At 38.8% G+C, this 15,564-nt stretch overlaps 1 protein-coding gene across 1 annotated transcript in view; it reads right to left on the reverse strand.

Moving 5' to 3' along the window:
* LOC149050826 (uncharacterized) overlaps window positions 1-15,564 on the reverse strand; it is a 41,183-nt gene that overhangs the window by 4,500 nt on the left and 21,119 nt on the right. Inside the window, exons 4-12 of the mRNA XM_089193324.1 lie at window positions 12,940-14,167; window positions 12,375-12,455; window positions 10,242-10,730; window positions 8,604-8,720; window positions 5,304-5,699; window positions 4,348-4,560; window positions 2,389-2,479; window positions 2,083-2,216; window positions 1,380-1,464 (exon numbers count right to left, since the gene is read on the reverse strand). Coding sequence (XP_089049450.1) covers window positions 1,380-1,464; window positions 2,083-2,216; window positions 2,389-2,479; window positions 4,348-4,560; window positions 5,304-5,699; window positions 8,604-8,720; window positions 10,242-10,730; window positions 12,375-12,455; window positions 12,940-14,167 — 2,834 coding nt within the window. The remainder of the gene's footprint in view (window positions 1-1,379; window positions 1,465-2,082; window positions 2,217-2,388; window positions 2,480-4,347; window positions 4,561-5,303; window positions 5,700-8,603; window positions 8,721-10,241; window positions 10,731-12,374; window positions 12,456-12,939; window positions 14,168-15,564) is intronic.

Consider the following 15,564-nt stretch of genomic DNA (forward strand, 5'->3'; position numbering starts at 1 on the left):
TATAAATTGAGTCCTTATTTTCGTGGACCCTTTTGGATTGAGATTTATAATGTTCTTTAAACCATTTACAGAATACTTAATTTGACATATATACTTGTGTGTTGAGAGGCCTGGGTTTCGTAGCGATTTAGTTTATCATATCGCTGGCAGCGCGTATAGGCAATATGAAGGGAAACTTGTGGTCTGATTGGTTACCCGAGTGGGCAAGATGGACCCATCTTGCCCGCTTGGGATTAACCATTTTAATCATGCGCAAGATAAAAATTGTTTCAGTTGTAGACGAATAAAGAGGCAGAAGAAAGTCAAGATAACTAAAACATACATGACTCACAAGGGTTTATGTATTGTGCTACAAACACAGTTGCCTTTCCTTCCCGGCTCTCGAAATATGTAATTCTTGATTTTTAATAAAGGTTTTTATCTTTTTGCTATTTACTAAATCGTTTATTAACCAAGCTGGTTCGGTTAAGATGGCTAGATATTTGCCTCTTCCTTTTTGTGTTTTTATTGACCTTGACTTCGTTTCGATCCATTACAAAAGACCTCGGTCAATATCCAGCCAGCTTGACCTCACGCTTGGCCAATAACGTATATATATATATATATATATATATATATATATATATATATATATATATATATATATATACTTACGAAGTAAAGTGTATGAATCAGATCAAGAACAAGCATGTTTATGAAAATTCATTACGTATTTGTCAGAAAAGAAACATTTCAATTTGTACGGGGGGAAGAGGGAACTTGTAATAATTAAGGAGAGAAAACACTCAGACGTTTTGAAATGGCAACTGCTTCTATCTGACCACTTAGTTTGTGCAGTATTGCCTTCATTATCAACGTCAGTTCTTTCCGTCATGGTGCAGCTCTTTGTGATAAGAAACGTGTCATGTATACTAGAACTGTAACTAAACAGTCGGAAACAAGTTCACATGAAAAGCTAAATTTTTTCGTTCGTCTCACAATGTAGTCGCGTGCGATGTACATGCGACCTACATCACACGTGACTACATCGTGAGACAAACGAAAAAACTTAGCTTTTATTGTTATTCACCGATGAATAGCCACAACCTTTTTTACGAGATTCACAAATAGACGGACATCTTCGGTGCAACGGGCGTTCACGCCTTTGAGAACATTATACAATAATGAACTAAAATCAATAGTAGGATTGGCTATTCAACGAGATTGAAATTAACAAATTATTTCCAAATTTTTTTCAGTTAGTTCTATTGCTTATTGGTTTTTGCCAACCAGTAAGGGTGATCCATTACACATTCGAATTTTCTTCTCAATGAATAAGCTTGCCTAAAGGATTAACGGAAAAGGTAACCCTTATAGGGATCCAGTAGCAATGAACATACCTCGCTGAGGTAGGCTTTTTTCCCGGGCGTGACAAACGTCTTTTGCGAAGGACGGGGGACCCGATAAACTCTTCCTCTTCTTGCTCTGTTAAAAAAATCAGTTACCATAATAGTTAAAGTTATCTGTGAGTACCTCTACTACCAAAGGATCCAAACTATCTCGACTCATCGAGGTAGAATAGTTATCTGAATCAGAATCTGAGGTCCCAGCCTCCAATTCTGTAGGTAGACAGTTAGGTTGTTGGCTGCCTTAAATTTACTAAGGGGCAAGATAGCTCAGAACAGCTTTAGATAGGACTTTCTCCCGTTTGTTAAAAACTTTGTAAAAATATTTTCCCTTTTTTTGACCTCATGTATCTCGTAAGCTAGGATAGAAAATCTTAAGAATTCTATTTACTCGTGTCATCAACTTTCAGGGGAGTGCCCTCACAAAATTTTAGGAAACCTTCCAAGCTCTTGTCAGATAGAATGTTGGACTGATAATCTAAGTATTCCAAAAGGAATTTTAATGCAGTACGAACAGTTAAGCATATCTTTGTTAGATTAACCTCTCCTGAGACGAGCCACGTAGTTATAATTACAGGGAATGAAGAAAATTAAGATGTATACTGCGGACCAGCAATCTATTAAACCAGGTATGTCCATCTATCTCTTTTTTCAATCTTATTGGAAAAAACAACCAGGCACCTCTGGTATTAATTACCTCCTGTTGTCGATACGTTTGCATAAGGAGGCGGGTCAGTAGTAACAGAGCACGCTGCTGCTTCAGGTTGTGGTGGTCTTTTTCTCCCCGTTACAGACCGTCGTAGCTTGGTAGGTATTTTTCTTGGATTGGTGCTGTGTGATACCAAGTAATAATGACTTCATTAAACCTCATCACAAGCATCTTGTCTCAAGCGAAGTAATTCTGATCTCTTTTTGTATATTTAACTAATTTTACAAAATATTTCAATCAGAGCCAGGAACTCGGATTATAGCTCTGGACTGAAAGCTTAACCACACTTTATACCTGTATCCTTCAAGAGAAACCCAGCCACTTCCAGTTTTAGATTCGTCACATTTTAAGCATCCACCGCGTAACGTGACATATCTTGCATGCCCTAAAAAGATGAACCAAAAGAGCGTTTTGTTACACGTGTAGCAGACTTTCTTTTCCAAGTCCTCCGATATAATCTCCTTTAGTGTTGTTTTATATCATGATACAGATATATGTAAGCATAGCGAACCATTCTTGTGGAAGGTAAAAATTAAGGAAATGGATGATAAATTTTCAAAATGTTAGAGGAGAGAGGATCTGGAAGCAGTATATAAATGACACTTTTACCATCTTAGATCGAAACAATGTTAACGGCTTATTGCAACATTCAAACAATAAACAGCCTGCTATCCACTTTACTACGTCAAGAAGGCCAGCACCATATTCTTTCTTGATACGTCAGTAACTATGGACGCCGAAAGTTTACTTATACCATTAGCGTGTACAAAAAACCTACTCATACTGACCGATATCGAGCCTATGACTCACACCAGTTCAGTGTCAACAACCAATAAAGAAATCACGCTAAATTTCAAATCTACTGCGGTGCTGCCCAAAATTAAAGGTGTTCCAGAGGTTCTTCGCCGCTGCCTAAAACAACAGTGTGTGCGCACCGTCTTTTAATCGGACAAGACGCCCATGGTCACACTTAGTGCGACCTTAGGATTGAGTCAGCGAAACGGGACAGCGTTGTTTACAAAATCCTGCGTAAATTTGGCAAAGTATACATCAGAGGAAAATCAGAGGAGAACGATGAAAGCGAGAATTAAAGAATGTGAAAGAGATGTACAGCTTGCTGCAATCAGAATTCGGCGATTTCAGAATACGCCAATGAAACAGGAAACGTCCCTGTTTTAGACAAGGTTTCTACTGGCTTATTGATCGTGAGTCTCACTGCTACACACGAAGTAACTGAGGTTAGAATTGTCGATACTGTTAGACATTGCATAAATATTTCTCAGTCGTGTTCTACAAGATGTGAGTGTTCGAAATATATTACTTCAACAGCGATGCGTTTGACTTCCTTACAGACGAAGTCAGTAAGCCACACTGTATTACTTTGAACAAACAGAGTGTAACCTTTATAGGAAACAGGAAACGACCGAGCAAAAGTTGCGTGCAAACTTTATTGTACTTAGCTTGCATGATATTCAACGGTACTTTTACGTAACCGACACACCTTATGATGCCTTCCTCTCCACCCATGATTCGCGATGCTTCTCGAAATTATTAATAAGGAAAAGCAGTGATTTGACCCCTACAAGTGTCAAACTGGATGAACTCAGATAGAGATTATCAAAAATGAAAGGACAGGAATTGATGTTTTTAAAACAATTACCACAATGACAGAATAGAAGATGTTGTCAGGTCATTCGTTTTAAATCTATTTCTCAGTAACATCCTGAAGTTTACATCCGTCAAAAACTAATGCTAAGAGTTGTGAAAAGCTCTTATTTAGACTCAACCAGTTGATCTCAACTTCCGGGAAAGACAACTGCTTAACTCCTTTTCATCCCTTCCAGCGAACATTATCTTCAGACCTCTACTTTTAGCATACACCTAAAACTTGCTGGGAAAAAAGCTTTTGTCTGCATGTCTTTAAAAAAAATCACCAAAAAATTGCCTTTCTACTCAAATACAAAGCTTCTACTTCTAGGGGAAAACAATGTACTCATCCTGCTTGTAACGGAACGATAAAATCATGCATGTGCTATCTTTTCACCGGTCATCTGAACTTTTATATAACTTGTGAACTTATCTCTAGAACAAAACCCACTGAATGAAACGAGTAGGACGATATAATGGGACATAGTATCGACATCTCGATACTTCCTTGTTAGTCTCTTACCATTCTTATTTTTAGAAAATAGTGAAGGTGATAATTGAGAATAACAATGAAAATAACAATAGCAGTAGTTAAATCATTTGTACCTATCATTTTTCCTGCAATTATCTGTTGTTCTTCTGGAGTCTCATTTTTATCCTCGACTGGTAGAACAGTCTTACTTTGATAAACCAATTGGGAAATAGCTTCTTTGGATGTTTGAATACCAATATCATCGGTGTTTGCTGTTTGAATAGCCCCTTCAGTAGGCAAGATTTCAGCATCACCACAATCTCCCATAAGCGAGTTGCCGCTGTTTTCTGAGGAATTGCGTGAGAAATAAAGTAAGCAAATACACTGTCTTAACAAACCCAGTACATTTTTGACACCCAGATGACTAACTGGGATGAGGTAGAATAAATGAATAGAATAAAATAGATAGCTTAATGATAACCGCTTTGCAACCCAAAATTGAATGAAACGATTACTACAAAAAGATAATATTAATTATGAAAAAAACTATTTTTATTTTACAACGACTTCGTCTAAAGATATATTTGTAGATATGTTTGTTTGTAGATTGTAGATGTTAGTAGATAAATTATGTCGAAAAAACATTAAACTCTAGTAAAATCTTTCTGGCCCTAAGGGCAATAAAAGTAAAAACCAAAAAAGTACCTGATTTTGCTCTTTGCTTTGCGCTTTGAGGCAAGTTTTTGATAGAACGTTACAATTTCAATTACGTCTGCTTTGATAAATCGATGATAATTTTACCACCGAAAGTCGATAAGGCACGCACAGAAAACGCATGCTAAAACATCTTAAGTTAGTTTAGATATATCGGGATTGGTGAGAAATCTGATTTCAGATCTGAAAGTTTTAAAAAGAAATTCCTTTTTTGCCCGCAATTTGATGATTGAATGCTCTAAAACGAATAGGGCTTTTGAACAAAGGAATAAAGGAACTGGTTTAAAATTTAATATTGGCTTAGCGCTAATCGGTCTTCGTACATTCTGGACCAGGTCTACTAGTATCCCTTTGGCAAGTATTGTTACCAACTTACGTGGATTTTTTAAGAAATGCTCTTTATACGTCAAATAGTCCTCCTCCAGTATGCTTGTTTCTAAAGTGACAGACTCCACATGAAATCTTTTTTTGATGTCATCTGTTAAAAGACAATTTTCAGCCATCCGATCTAGACGACCGGATCGATAGTCGGACCACAGACGTTCAAGACTTTCCAGATCTTGGCATTCGACGGAAAATCGTAAACTGTTGTCGCGCTCTCTTGTTGGTTCTGGATCTTGAGTTACTGTTACATGTCGAAAGTAGGTGGGTAGTTCCGTAAACGAACTTTGAGAAGTCCTTTCCTCAGATAGCATTTCAGACACCAGAGGCAGGCTTCCCTTTTCTTGTTCTGGGTGAAATTTATGTGGGCTTGCTGAACAACCGCTGCTTACTTTGTTATCAAAGGGCGATGTATATGAAAAGAAAAACAACGTTCCTATCTTACATATAAAGGCATGTAAGTTAAAACCGATTTTCTGACTGGAGGTGCATTTCTAGCCATGTAATAAAGGTTCATGCAAATCATAGCCTTCGGAAAAAGTATTCTTGCTCTTATCAATATCCTTACGGCTTCCAGCTTTTTGTATTTACTGGAAAATTTAACTAAAATACACAATTAATAATCATCACTTATAGTTAGCCGTACAATAAAGAACAGCAGGTTTTGGGTAGAGTTAAACAAGCTCATTTTTGAACTGTAAGTTACATTCAAACATGAATCTACCGTAAAACAAAGTTGTCAAAACCTTTACATAAAATTCTCAATGATTTCTAATAGATGCTATGCTATCAGTTGAGTTGGGCGACCAAAACAGGTTCGGTAATTACATGATTAACGACTGTCACAGAAGACTCAACCACTACAATAACAAATTACAACAACTACTTGACAAACTGAAACAGCAATTACCGACTACCTTACTCGACACAGTCACAGCTATTGCCGACAGAAGAGCCGACAAAACGAGTTACCAAGCTCGTGACAAACATCAACAAAAACTGACGAGACTTCAACATAACAAAGACAAAAGACGACAAAGAACCGACGACAACTGGGTCAGGAACATCTCTTCCCGTCCCCTAGACAAGACTGAGACTCAAGTACTATCTTACGGACTGAAACACTCAGTGACGCCTAAACGTATACCGACCGAGTCTATTGTATCTAGTGTTGAGGCAGCTCTTTCTCGTCAACGAGACTTATCAGAACCTGCCAAGGACAACATCAGAAGTAGAATTGCTTCCACGATACAATCAGCCTCTATAACTGACAGCAACTTAACCAAAGACGAACAACAAGCACTGAAACGACTGAAAAACGACAAGGAAATTGTTATACTACCAGCCGACAAAGGACGTGTTACTGTTGTTATGGACAAGACTGACTACTATGACAAAATGGACGCACTTGTTAACGACAAACAAACTTACGAATTACTTAAACGTGACCCGACGCCAGCACTACAACGTAAACTCAACAACAAATTACTTACGCTCAAAAAGACTGCAGCCTTTGACACTCAACGCTACTACCGGCTGAGGTGCTCTGTACCACAACCACCTAAACTTTACGGACTACCGAAACTACACAAACCTGGGATACCTATGCGACCTATAGTCTCATTCTGTGGGTCCCCGACGTACCAACTGTCGAAATACCTTACGACGATACTGCAACCACTGACTGACAAATCGAGACGTAAACTACAATCCACTGAGAACTTTATTGACGCTATCAAAGACGTACAGATACCTGACGACTACAAACTCGTGTCTTTTGATGTGAAATCACTGTTCACCAGTATTCCACTTCAATTGGCTCTACAGTGTACTGAAACCGCCATCCATCAGTCTACTGATGCACTACCATTACCGACAGAAGACATTATGGACCTACTTAACCTCTGCCTTACATCGACTTACTTTCAGTACAACGGGAAACACTACAAGCAGTTGCACGGAACAGCTATGGGGTCGCCGGTCTCCGTTGTTGTCGCAGAAATTGTGATGCAAAACATCGAGGAACGCGCCCTTGCAACTTGCCGACAAACCATACCGCTTTGGTTACGCTACGTAGACGACACATTTACCGCCGTACACAAAGACGAAATTGACGCTTTCCACAATCACCTTAACGAACAAAACACCGACATTCAGTTTACCAGGGAGATCGAAGAAGACGGCAAGCTTCCTTTTCTCGACTGTTTGGTAGGCCGAAACAACAACGAACTACGAACAACAATATACAGAAAACCGACGCATACCGACAGACTTCTTGACGAATCATCCTACAACCCGACTTCCCACAAAGCTACGACTATCAAGACATTGACAAGACGAGCGCAACTTGTTTGCAACACACCGGACAGTTTATCTGACGAAAACAAGTACCTTGACCGTGTTTTTGACAAAAACAACTACAACACTGACTTCATTAGACGAAACACTCACAGGGTGACCGACACTACAGAAACTAACAGGGACTCCACATCTATCACGACTACAGCTACTATACCCTACATCAAAGGCACTTCTGAGGCTATCGCACGGATCCTACAACCTTACAACATTCGCGTAGCTCACAGGCCTATAACTACTTTACGACATTTGCTGACCAACGTTAAAGACAAAGACGAACCCAACAACAGACAGGGAGCGATTTATAAGATCGAATGCTCCGACTGCCAGGCCTCCTACATTGGTGAGACTGGTAGAAACCTTAACACGCGACTAACTGAACACAAACGATCTACTAGAAATGGCGATGTAAACAATCACATTTCTGAACATCACCGACAAACTAATCACAGAATCGACTGGGACTCTGCTAAATGCTTAACCTACAGTACAAACTACTTTCAACGACTGACTCTGGAAAGCTGGTTCACTAACTTAGAACAGACGCCTCTCAACAGATGTCAACAATTACCAGCACCTTACAAACGACTCATTAACGACGTGAACAAAACCGACAAACAGACCGACAAACAACAGACGGATCGAAACCGACCAATGACTGTTAACAAACTCTACATGAGTCTTCCAGCCAATCACATCACGGCTAAACAGACCAATCACGTTCAACAGACCAGACTTTATAACATCATCGACTGACAACTATTCCTTACTTGACTCTGAAGATGACTATCGCACAGATAGTCGAAACGTCAGTCACCAACAACAGTTCTTCTCAGAACTACACTCACCCGGACGATCACACTACACAAACTACTGATACTCCTGGGTTCAAACCATTTACTTTATGACTATTTGAATTGTTAATGTTTTCACTCACAATTTAACGCCAAGTGCACCGTGCTGAGTCCACGTTGTTCTTCGTCCTGAACGACCAGAGGTTGTGCATTCGCTCGGTCTGTTAGATTTTCTGCAGCTGTTGAATCACGACTCAAATCTAATCGATGGCGTCAAAGAAAATAACAATATGATAATCAAGAATTATTATGAAACCATAACATATTTCTCCTCCCTTAACACTACTATTCCTGGGAAATATTGCAATCATATCACGGACATGGTAATTTGATTTGAACTGCAAATTTTTAGTCTGATAATTTTGAGGAAACTTTGGAAACGCTGACCCTCGATTTTCCACATTTTACTCGCGATTCGCGAACCTCAACCCTCGAACTCTCACCAGAAGGCAGGCTTATTTCGCAAAACTCATCACGAGACATTTCCTACTTTAGCTGAACTCTCCTTTAGTTAATTTTTTTATAGGCTTCATGGTTTCTTAGGGTTTTCCTCGCCCACAGGCGGCCTAAGCTCCAGCTGTGAGATGATTATCTTGCGAACTAACAGTCATGCCGCATTTATGAGTTTGTATGGGAATATTTGCGACCGCTCTAAGAAATTTAAAAAATACGTCAAATTCACAATAAAGATACCTCACCTTACTTCTTCAGGAATTGAAAAAGTAAGTCAAATTCTCAATAAAAATGCCTCACCTTATTTCCACAGTGTATCGCTTGTAATCTGACCGCTTACTACGGTGAAGGAAACCCATTTTAACGAGCTATACACATCGAGGCTTTCTACGTACATAAGAAAAGCCCAAGACTGAACACTCCATTTCCGAACGTCCGATGTACGTAGAAAACCTCGAAATGGATGACTCGTTAAAATGGGTTTCCTTCAACGTAGTAAATGGTCAGATAACAAGCGATGCACTGTGAAAGTAAAGTGAGGCATTTTTATTGAAAATTTGATTTTAATTCCTTAGAGCGCTCGTAAATATCCCCATACAAACTCTTATAATTCCGCCATGACTGTTAGTTCGCAAGATGATCCTCTCACAGCCAGAGCTTAGGCCGCCTTTCTCGTTTAATAACAATTCCTAAGTTTTTAAGTCAATTCTTATTTTCTTCTCTTATATTTTTGTTGTCTTGCTTGTTTGCTTTTTGTTTTGTCGTTTTTGTTTGTTTCAGACAGATAAATGTCGGTGGAATTGTGATAAAATCGTTGATTGTGAGTATCCATGCGTATACATGGTAATATTTTCTTTTGGTAATAATGTATCGGGGTAGTAGATGATATATAAGTGTCCGCTCGTAAAGGACGAGCTTTGAAAATTTGGTGAGATTTTGTATTTTAGTTTAAAGTTGAATTAAGGACAAAAACGTCTCAAAGACTTTCTTTAACAACGGGCCGTAATTGCTCGATCCCTTGCATTCCATTGAACTCACAGATTTGCTCGTAAAACTTCTCAACGTTCCTCTTAACAGCTTCGTTTGATTTTACGGCGGGATAGTGATGACAAAAGCAAAATTTATATACAGATAGCAATGCCACCTGCCATTCAAAAGCACTGTGCCGTATTACACATTACTCTCATTTTGACAATTATTTTCCGGAGCCCATGCATTAAGATTAATTACCTGTCTTCTAAGGGAGTTTTAACTATATGATGACATACCTCTTAGTGACAGTTTGCAAGCCTGGTAATCTTCCATAATGATGGTTGTTTCCAGTTCTATTGATTCCACTTCATATTTCTCCTTCATCTCATCTGTTAAAAGGCGTTCTTCCGCTACTTCATTAAGGTGACCGGAACTATAGTCATCCCACAGACGCTCAAGAATTTCTAACGTCCTACACTCGACTACAATTCGCAAGCTCCCCTCTCCTACTTCTCTTATCATCAAGTCGTGCGCCCCTTTTAGGTAGTAATAAAGAGATTTACTGTATTCTTCAGAAGGAATTTGAGCTGCATGTCTCTCGACGAAATGATTTGTCATTTCACGCATTATGAGGCTTTTGGCTTCTTCTTGTTGTGTAGGATCTTTGCTCTTCGCCTCTTGAAATGTAACGCCGCGAAGTTTTAGGCAAATAGGCAATTTACCTGGAGCTGAATGTGCACTGACTTCCAGAAAGCCAGGCGAAAACACAGTTAGAACATTGCTTCCTAAAAATATCACTTTTCTTTTTAAATCTATTATGAAAAGTGGACTCGCTGAGAGGAGGTGGCACTGAGTGAACAGAGAATGGCACCTCAATAATACCTCTTTGTTGCCAGACTCTACCCATGAGGAACTAAGGAAAACAGAAGGAAGAAAATGGAGACCTAATTTATACCTATCGAAAGTTTGAAATTCCTGCGACACATAGAAGTTTGAAGGCGACAAGAAAAGAAATGAAAGGTAAAGACAAAGAAAGAAATGGCGAGAATTTTATAACCAAACGGTTGTACTTTGGTAGGTTTAACATATCCATTTTATTTGTTTTTGTGTACTTGACCAATTTAAAGAAACGATCGAGATCCTTCGATAATCTCCGGTAATATGTAGCATAGGATAAATTAGAGCCACTGTTTTTAAATCAAAGTGCTCTGTGAGCAAACTCGTGAATTGACACATGATTTTTGAGATTATGTTTAATGTTATCTGGTTTAGGGAATTTTGTGGTTGATTGTCATCTAGAGTACGAGCAGTAGTTCAGTGTTCGCTAATGTAGCAAAGAAACAAAGTAACGTTGGGACAAGAAGGCATTACAATTGAAATGATCATGCTATTACATTTAACAAGGTGGATGATGTCATGTGTTTTAAACGTCTATCATTTTTGTTTCTGGTTCAAAAGAAAAGGTTGGAAGTAAATGTGGGTGAAAAGTGAAATTTACTGTCTTTCGTTGTAAATATTAGAAAATCAAGGCAATACTGTCTTAATGAAAACATTAACGATTCCCTCTTTATAATATGAGACAAACGGGAACGAGTTTTGAGTGATATAACTAAGCCAAGCCTGCCACCGTCATTTTAGATCTCCGCCTGGGTAGATTTAAGTCACGTGCTAGGCAACGTATAATCAATAACAAGATAGAATTTCATTTCAGGCCTATTTATCAATTTTGTGGTGTGTAACTTTCGCATTTTAGTACGTTGTATGTATGTTGAATCTTCAAATTGTCTTGAAACTTACAAGAAAATTGTTCTTTAAAAATTCACTGAAAATCGGTAGCTAAAATTGTTTGTCTAAGTGTTATTTGATTTTCGTGTTAACTTGTTATTTAGTCAGTAGCCGGCATCTTTTGTTGCTTCACACAGGAAAAACACGCGCGACGAAACGTAATGATCAATTTTGTCCTCAATCTCACGCTATAACAGAAAAAGCTTTTGAACATCTGTAAACTCCGAGCGCTTCGCAGTAAGTGATATTTTCAATGAATCTTCCGATTGTTTTCAAGTTCAAGGATTGTAAATTACAATTTTATGAAAAACGAAGGTTGTTGTTATTTCAGTGTGAATCCTTGAATGCTTGCCAGTCGCTGGCGCCGCTTGTTGAAACTAAAACGAAAAAAAAAAATCTTTTAAGATTATCATTGGCTTCTTTTTCACCCCACCACTATTCTTAGCAACAAAGGTCGCCATTTCGTCTGTTTATTGCTCGCCAAAAACTATCAAATGTACTCAAAAGCCTAAAATCTAAAAAAAGTTTACAGGAATCGACCAATCGAGCGAGCGAATGCTATTCCCCACATCGTATCTATAACTCGCTCTTGCGCATGCGCGCAATTCACGAGTTAAAAACGGGGTGCGTAGAGAGTATGGTACCTGAACATTGGCTGTTACTGACTTCCGTCTGGTGAGGCAATGCGGACTTTTCTGCTGCACTCCCATTATCTTCTGGTTTGTCTATGTGAAGAATATGTGACGTTTTAATTATTTAATTGGCTATGTTTTGTTTTAGAGTTTGGGGTTTAAGTAGCCGCTGTTACATAATTTGCTAAACGAGTCCACAAAGGTTCCATACATCTCTCGATGCTACGAATCAATCTTTCACATGGCAGTGTATTAATTTTTTGAGTGGGAAAATTAACCTTGGTGATGGTTATCTCTACCCAAGAGCATAAATGGTGATGGGGAATTTTTAGGGAAGAGTGAAAGATGCCTTAAACTTAATTAAAATATTCCTCACTATTTAGTGTCCCGCGGTTATCCAGAAAAGCTTCAATGGTTTGGTCTTTTAACTTGTGCAAAAAATGTGAGGAAATGGAAACTCACTTTAGCGACAGAAGAAAGAAAAAACTAGATACTAATTTCGAGGCATAAGACCTCTGTGCGACGGAAAGCCTTTTGGTAAAGTATTGGATCATCTCTGCTCAGTTTACTTCCATACCTTTAAGAGTAATGCTGATCATTTTGTCAACGAGTGATTTACACTGTTTTTTCCAACTGTACTTTTTCCGGTAGAAGTCTCGTAGTGTTTCACACTCTTTACGTCGACTGCTTCTGTCTTTGTTGCAGACACCCTCAATTGCGTTAGCCCACTGATCTTGATCGTCTGAATCAACCACAAAATGACGGCCAAATGGCACTTTCATCAAAGCTTCTCCAAATCCTGATTTTCTACTTACAATAGTAGGCAGACCAGCTGACAAGGCCTCAAGACCCGTTAGCCCAAAGCCTTCAGTTCTCGAGGGCATGACCACAAGGTCTGCTTCGCAAAATACCTTTTTCAAATCTTCCCGGCTATCCGAAAACGATCGCACCCTAAGCTGATTGGGAGGGATATCAAAATCGAGGAAAAATTTTTGGGTCTCTTCGAGTTTGTCCTTCGCGGCACCAACAAATAACAGAATACAACGACTTAGCTTTGCCACCGCTCGAGCTGCTATGTCGAATCCTTTTGATTTAAACTCCTTCAAATCTCCACGACCAAAACACAAGACTTTACAAACTTCTCGTTTGTCTGAATCTTGCTTTAATTCAGAGAATTCTGCTAGAATTCCAGGAGTAAATTCGAAGAAACATTGCTCTTTCTTATATGAGGCGAGATAAGAATGAAACGCTTTAAACAATTTGGGGCCAACTGGTACAACGAAGTCAGCTAGTTTGCAAAGTTCTACCTCTATTTCATGCTTTTTCTGAGCATTTGATATTGCTTTAGCTTTCTCTTTATATATCCCTAGTTCCTCAGGGTCTGTATGGACAACCTGAACCCATTTACATTCGTGGGACTCCCTAATAATTTGTGCCTGATGGCCGAGTTTAACACCATGTCCAACCACTACGTCGATTTGCAAATCCTTTGGTGGAAAGTTGAGCAATTCCAGTTCGTCGAAGCCGGGCCGCCTTGCTGCCTTTATTAGTTTTATTTTGTGACTATGAGCTGCCCTCCTTTCCTCGTCATCGCATTTTGGAACAAAGTAACTGACCTCAACTCTTGGGTCCTTCGCGATGTTTATTGCCAATTCCCTGTTTAAGGTGGAGAGGTCTCCTTTGCTTGATCCCCATTCTGCTGCCAGGAAAGTAACTCTAAGACTTCTTGGTAATGAGCATTGTCTGCTGTTATTGTTGTCATCCTCTTCATTTAGAATATGTCCAGAGTTTGATAATTTTTCGTCCTTGAAATAGAATAAAAGCTGTCAAAAATATTTCACTAGACTTCCTTCATATCAGTGGCCTGATTTCAAAGGATGTCTACTTTATAATACCTAGGGGACAAAGCAGTCGTTTGACCAACATCCCCTGCGTAAATGTATTGCAATATGAAAACCCTGATCAATCATTTACCATGTTCTGTGTTTTATTGTAATGAAAACCTTATAAAAATAAATGACTCCCTAACCTAGTGATTTGTAATTAATCTCTATACTTCAAAAGCATTTTGCATTTTTGTCTCCCTGTTTGAGTGACAATATGACATGCATGGTTGAAGAGGTAAGACTTCGAGCAGAAATCGGCGAAGGGGTTTTTAGTATTCCACAAAAAAATTCCGTTGTCAAACTGTTGTTCCAAGTAGCAGACGAATTAACCAAAGTCAGTCTAATTTACAAAGAAACCACAGGGTGTACTCATATAATTAGGAGTAAGATAACGGTCAACAACACCACAAGAGACGCTTGCAATCAAAATTTTCCGTAAAACAATGTTGGAGAAGCTGTTTGTGTAATCATACTTCTGAACTAATAAATAAATATTATAACGTATGGCGGGCGCAATAAGGTGTTACCATGGTAAAATCCTTATGCACTCACGGCCGTGCATTCAAAACATGGCGAGTACATTTAGCTGCAAGTTCCGTACAGCTTGGCCGCGCTTTAAAACCTTTTAACATTGTTTTTCTGTTCCATCTCGATTAATATATACCTTTGGGAGCTAAATATGCTCAACAATACTTATTACGAAAAATAATGAGGATGTAGTTCTTTCAAGCGACGAAATTAGCTTTTGAGTTCATCCCACACGCTGTGCGCATTATGGCTGAAAATGAACAAACTGATCTTTCTGACTTCAAGTGAGGCTTTGCGACGTAGGGAGACAAGTGTATACATGACTCAAAAGCGATGTTCAATACAAGATTTTGGTTCAAATCGTACAATTTTTAGAAATTCGCAATTTTCTGCTCGTAAACTGCAGTAAACCTTCGTGAATCAACCACTCGTGAACAATTTTAGAATTATCATAAAAAAACCGACGCAATGCTCTGGCCAAACTACCTGCGTGCACCATAACCCGATTTACGCGCACTAAATGAGAATAATAGATGATATACTCTTAGCGAGAACCAATTCTTTAATTGACTTTGAATAACTCTGAATGTTGCCTAACGTTCGAGAGGTCTTAGGAAGAACCAATCCTCGCACATACGAACGAGAGAAGTCGAAATCTAACATGACCGCCTTTCTGCTTGTTTGTTACACAGTTCGGTTCCTAAAGCATTATCAAAGTCAGACCCAAATGACCCGGGCCCTGGAACAATTCCTTAAATTAGGTAACAAGAAATGAACTTTCGAATAAG

The sequence above is a fragment of the Pocillopora damicornis genome, chromosome 2 (assembly GCF_964200805.1).
Source record: "Pocillopora damicornis chromosome 2, jaPocDami1.2, whole genome shotgun sequence".
NCBI lineage: Eukaryota > Metazoa > Cnidaria > Anthozoa > Scleractinia > Pocilloporidae > Pocillopora > Pocillopora damicornis.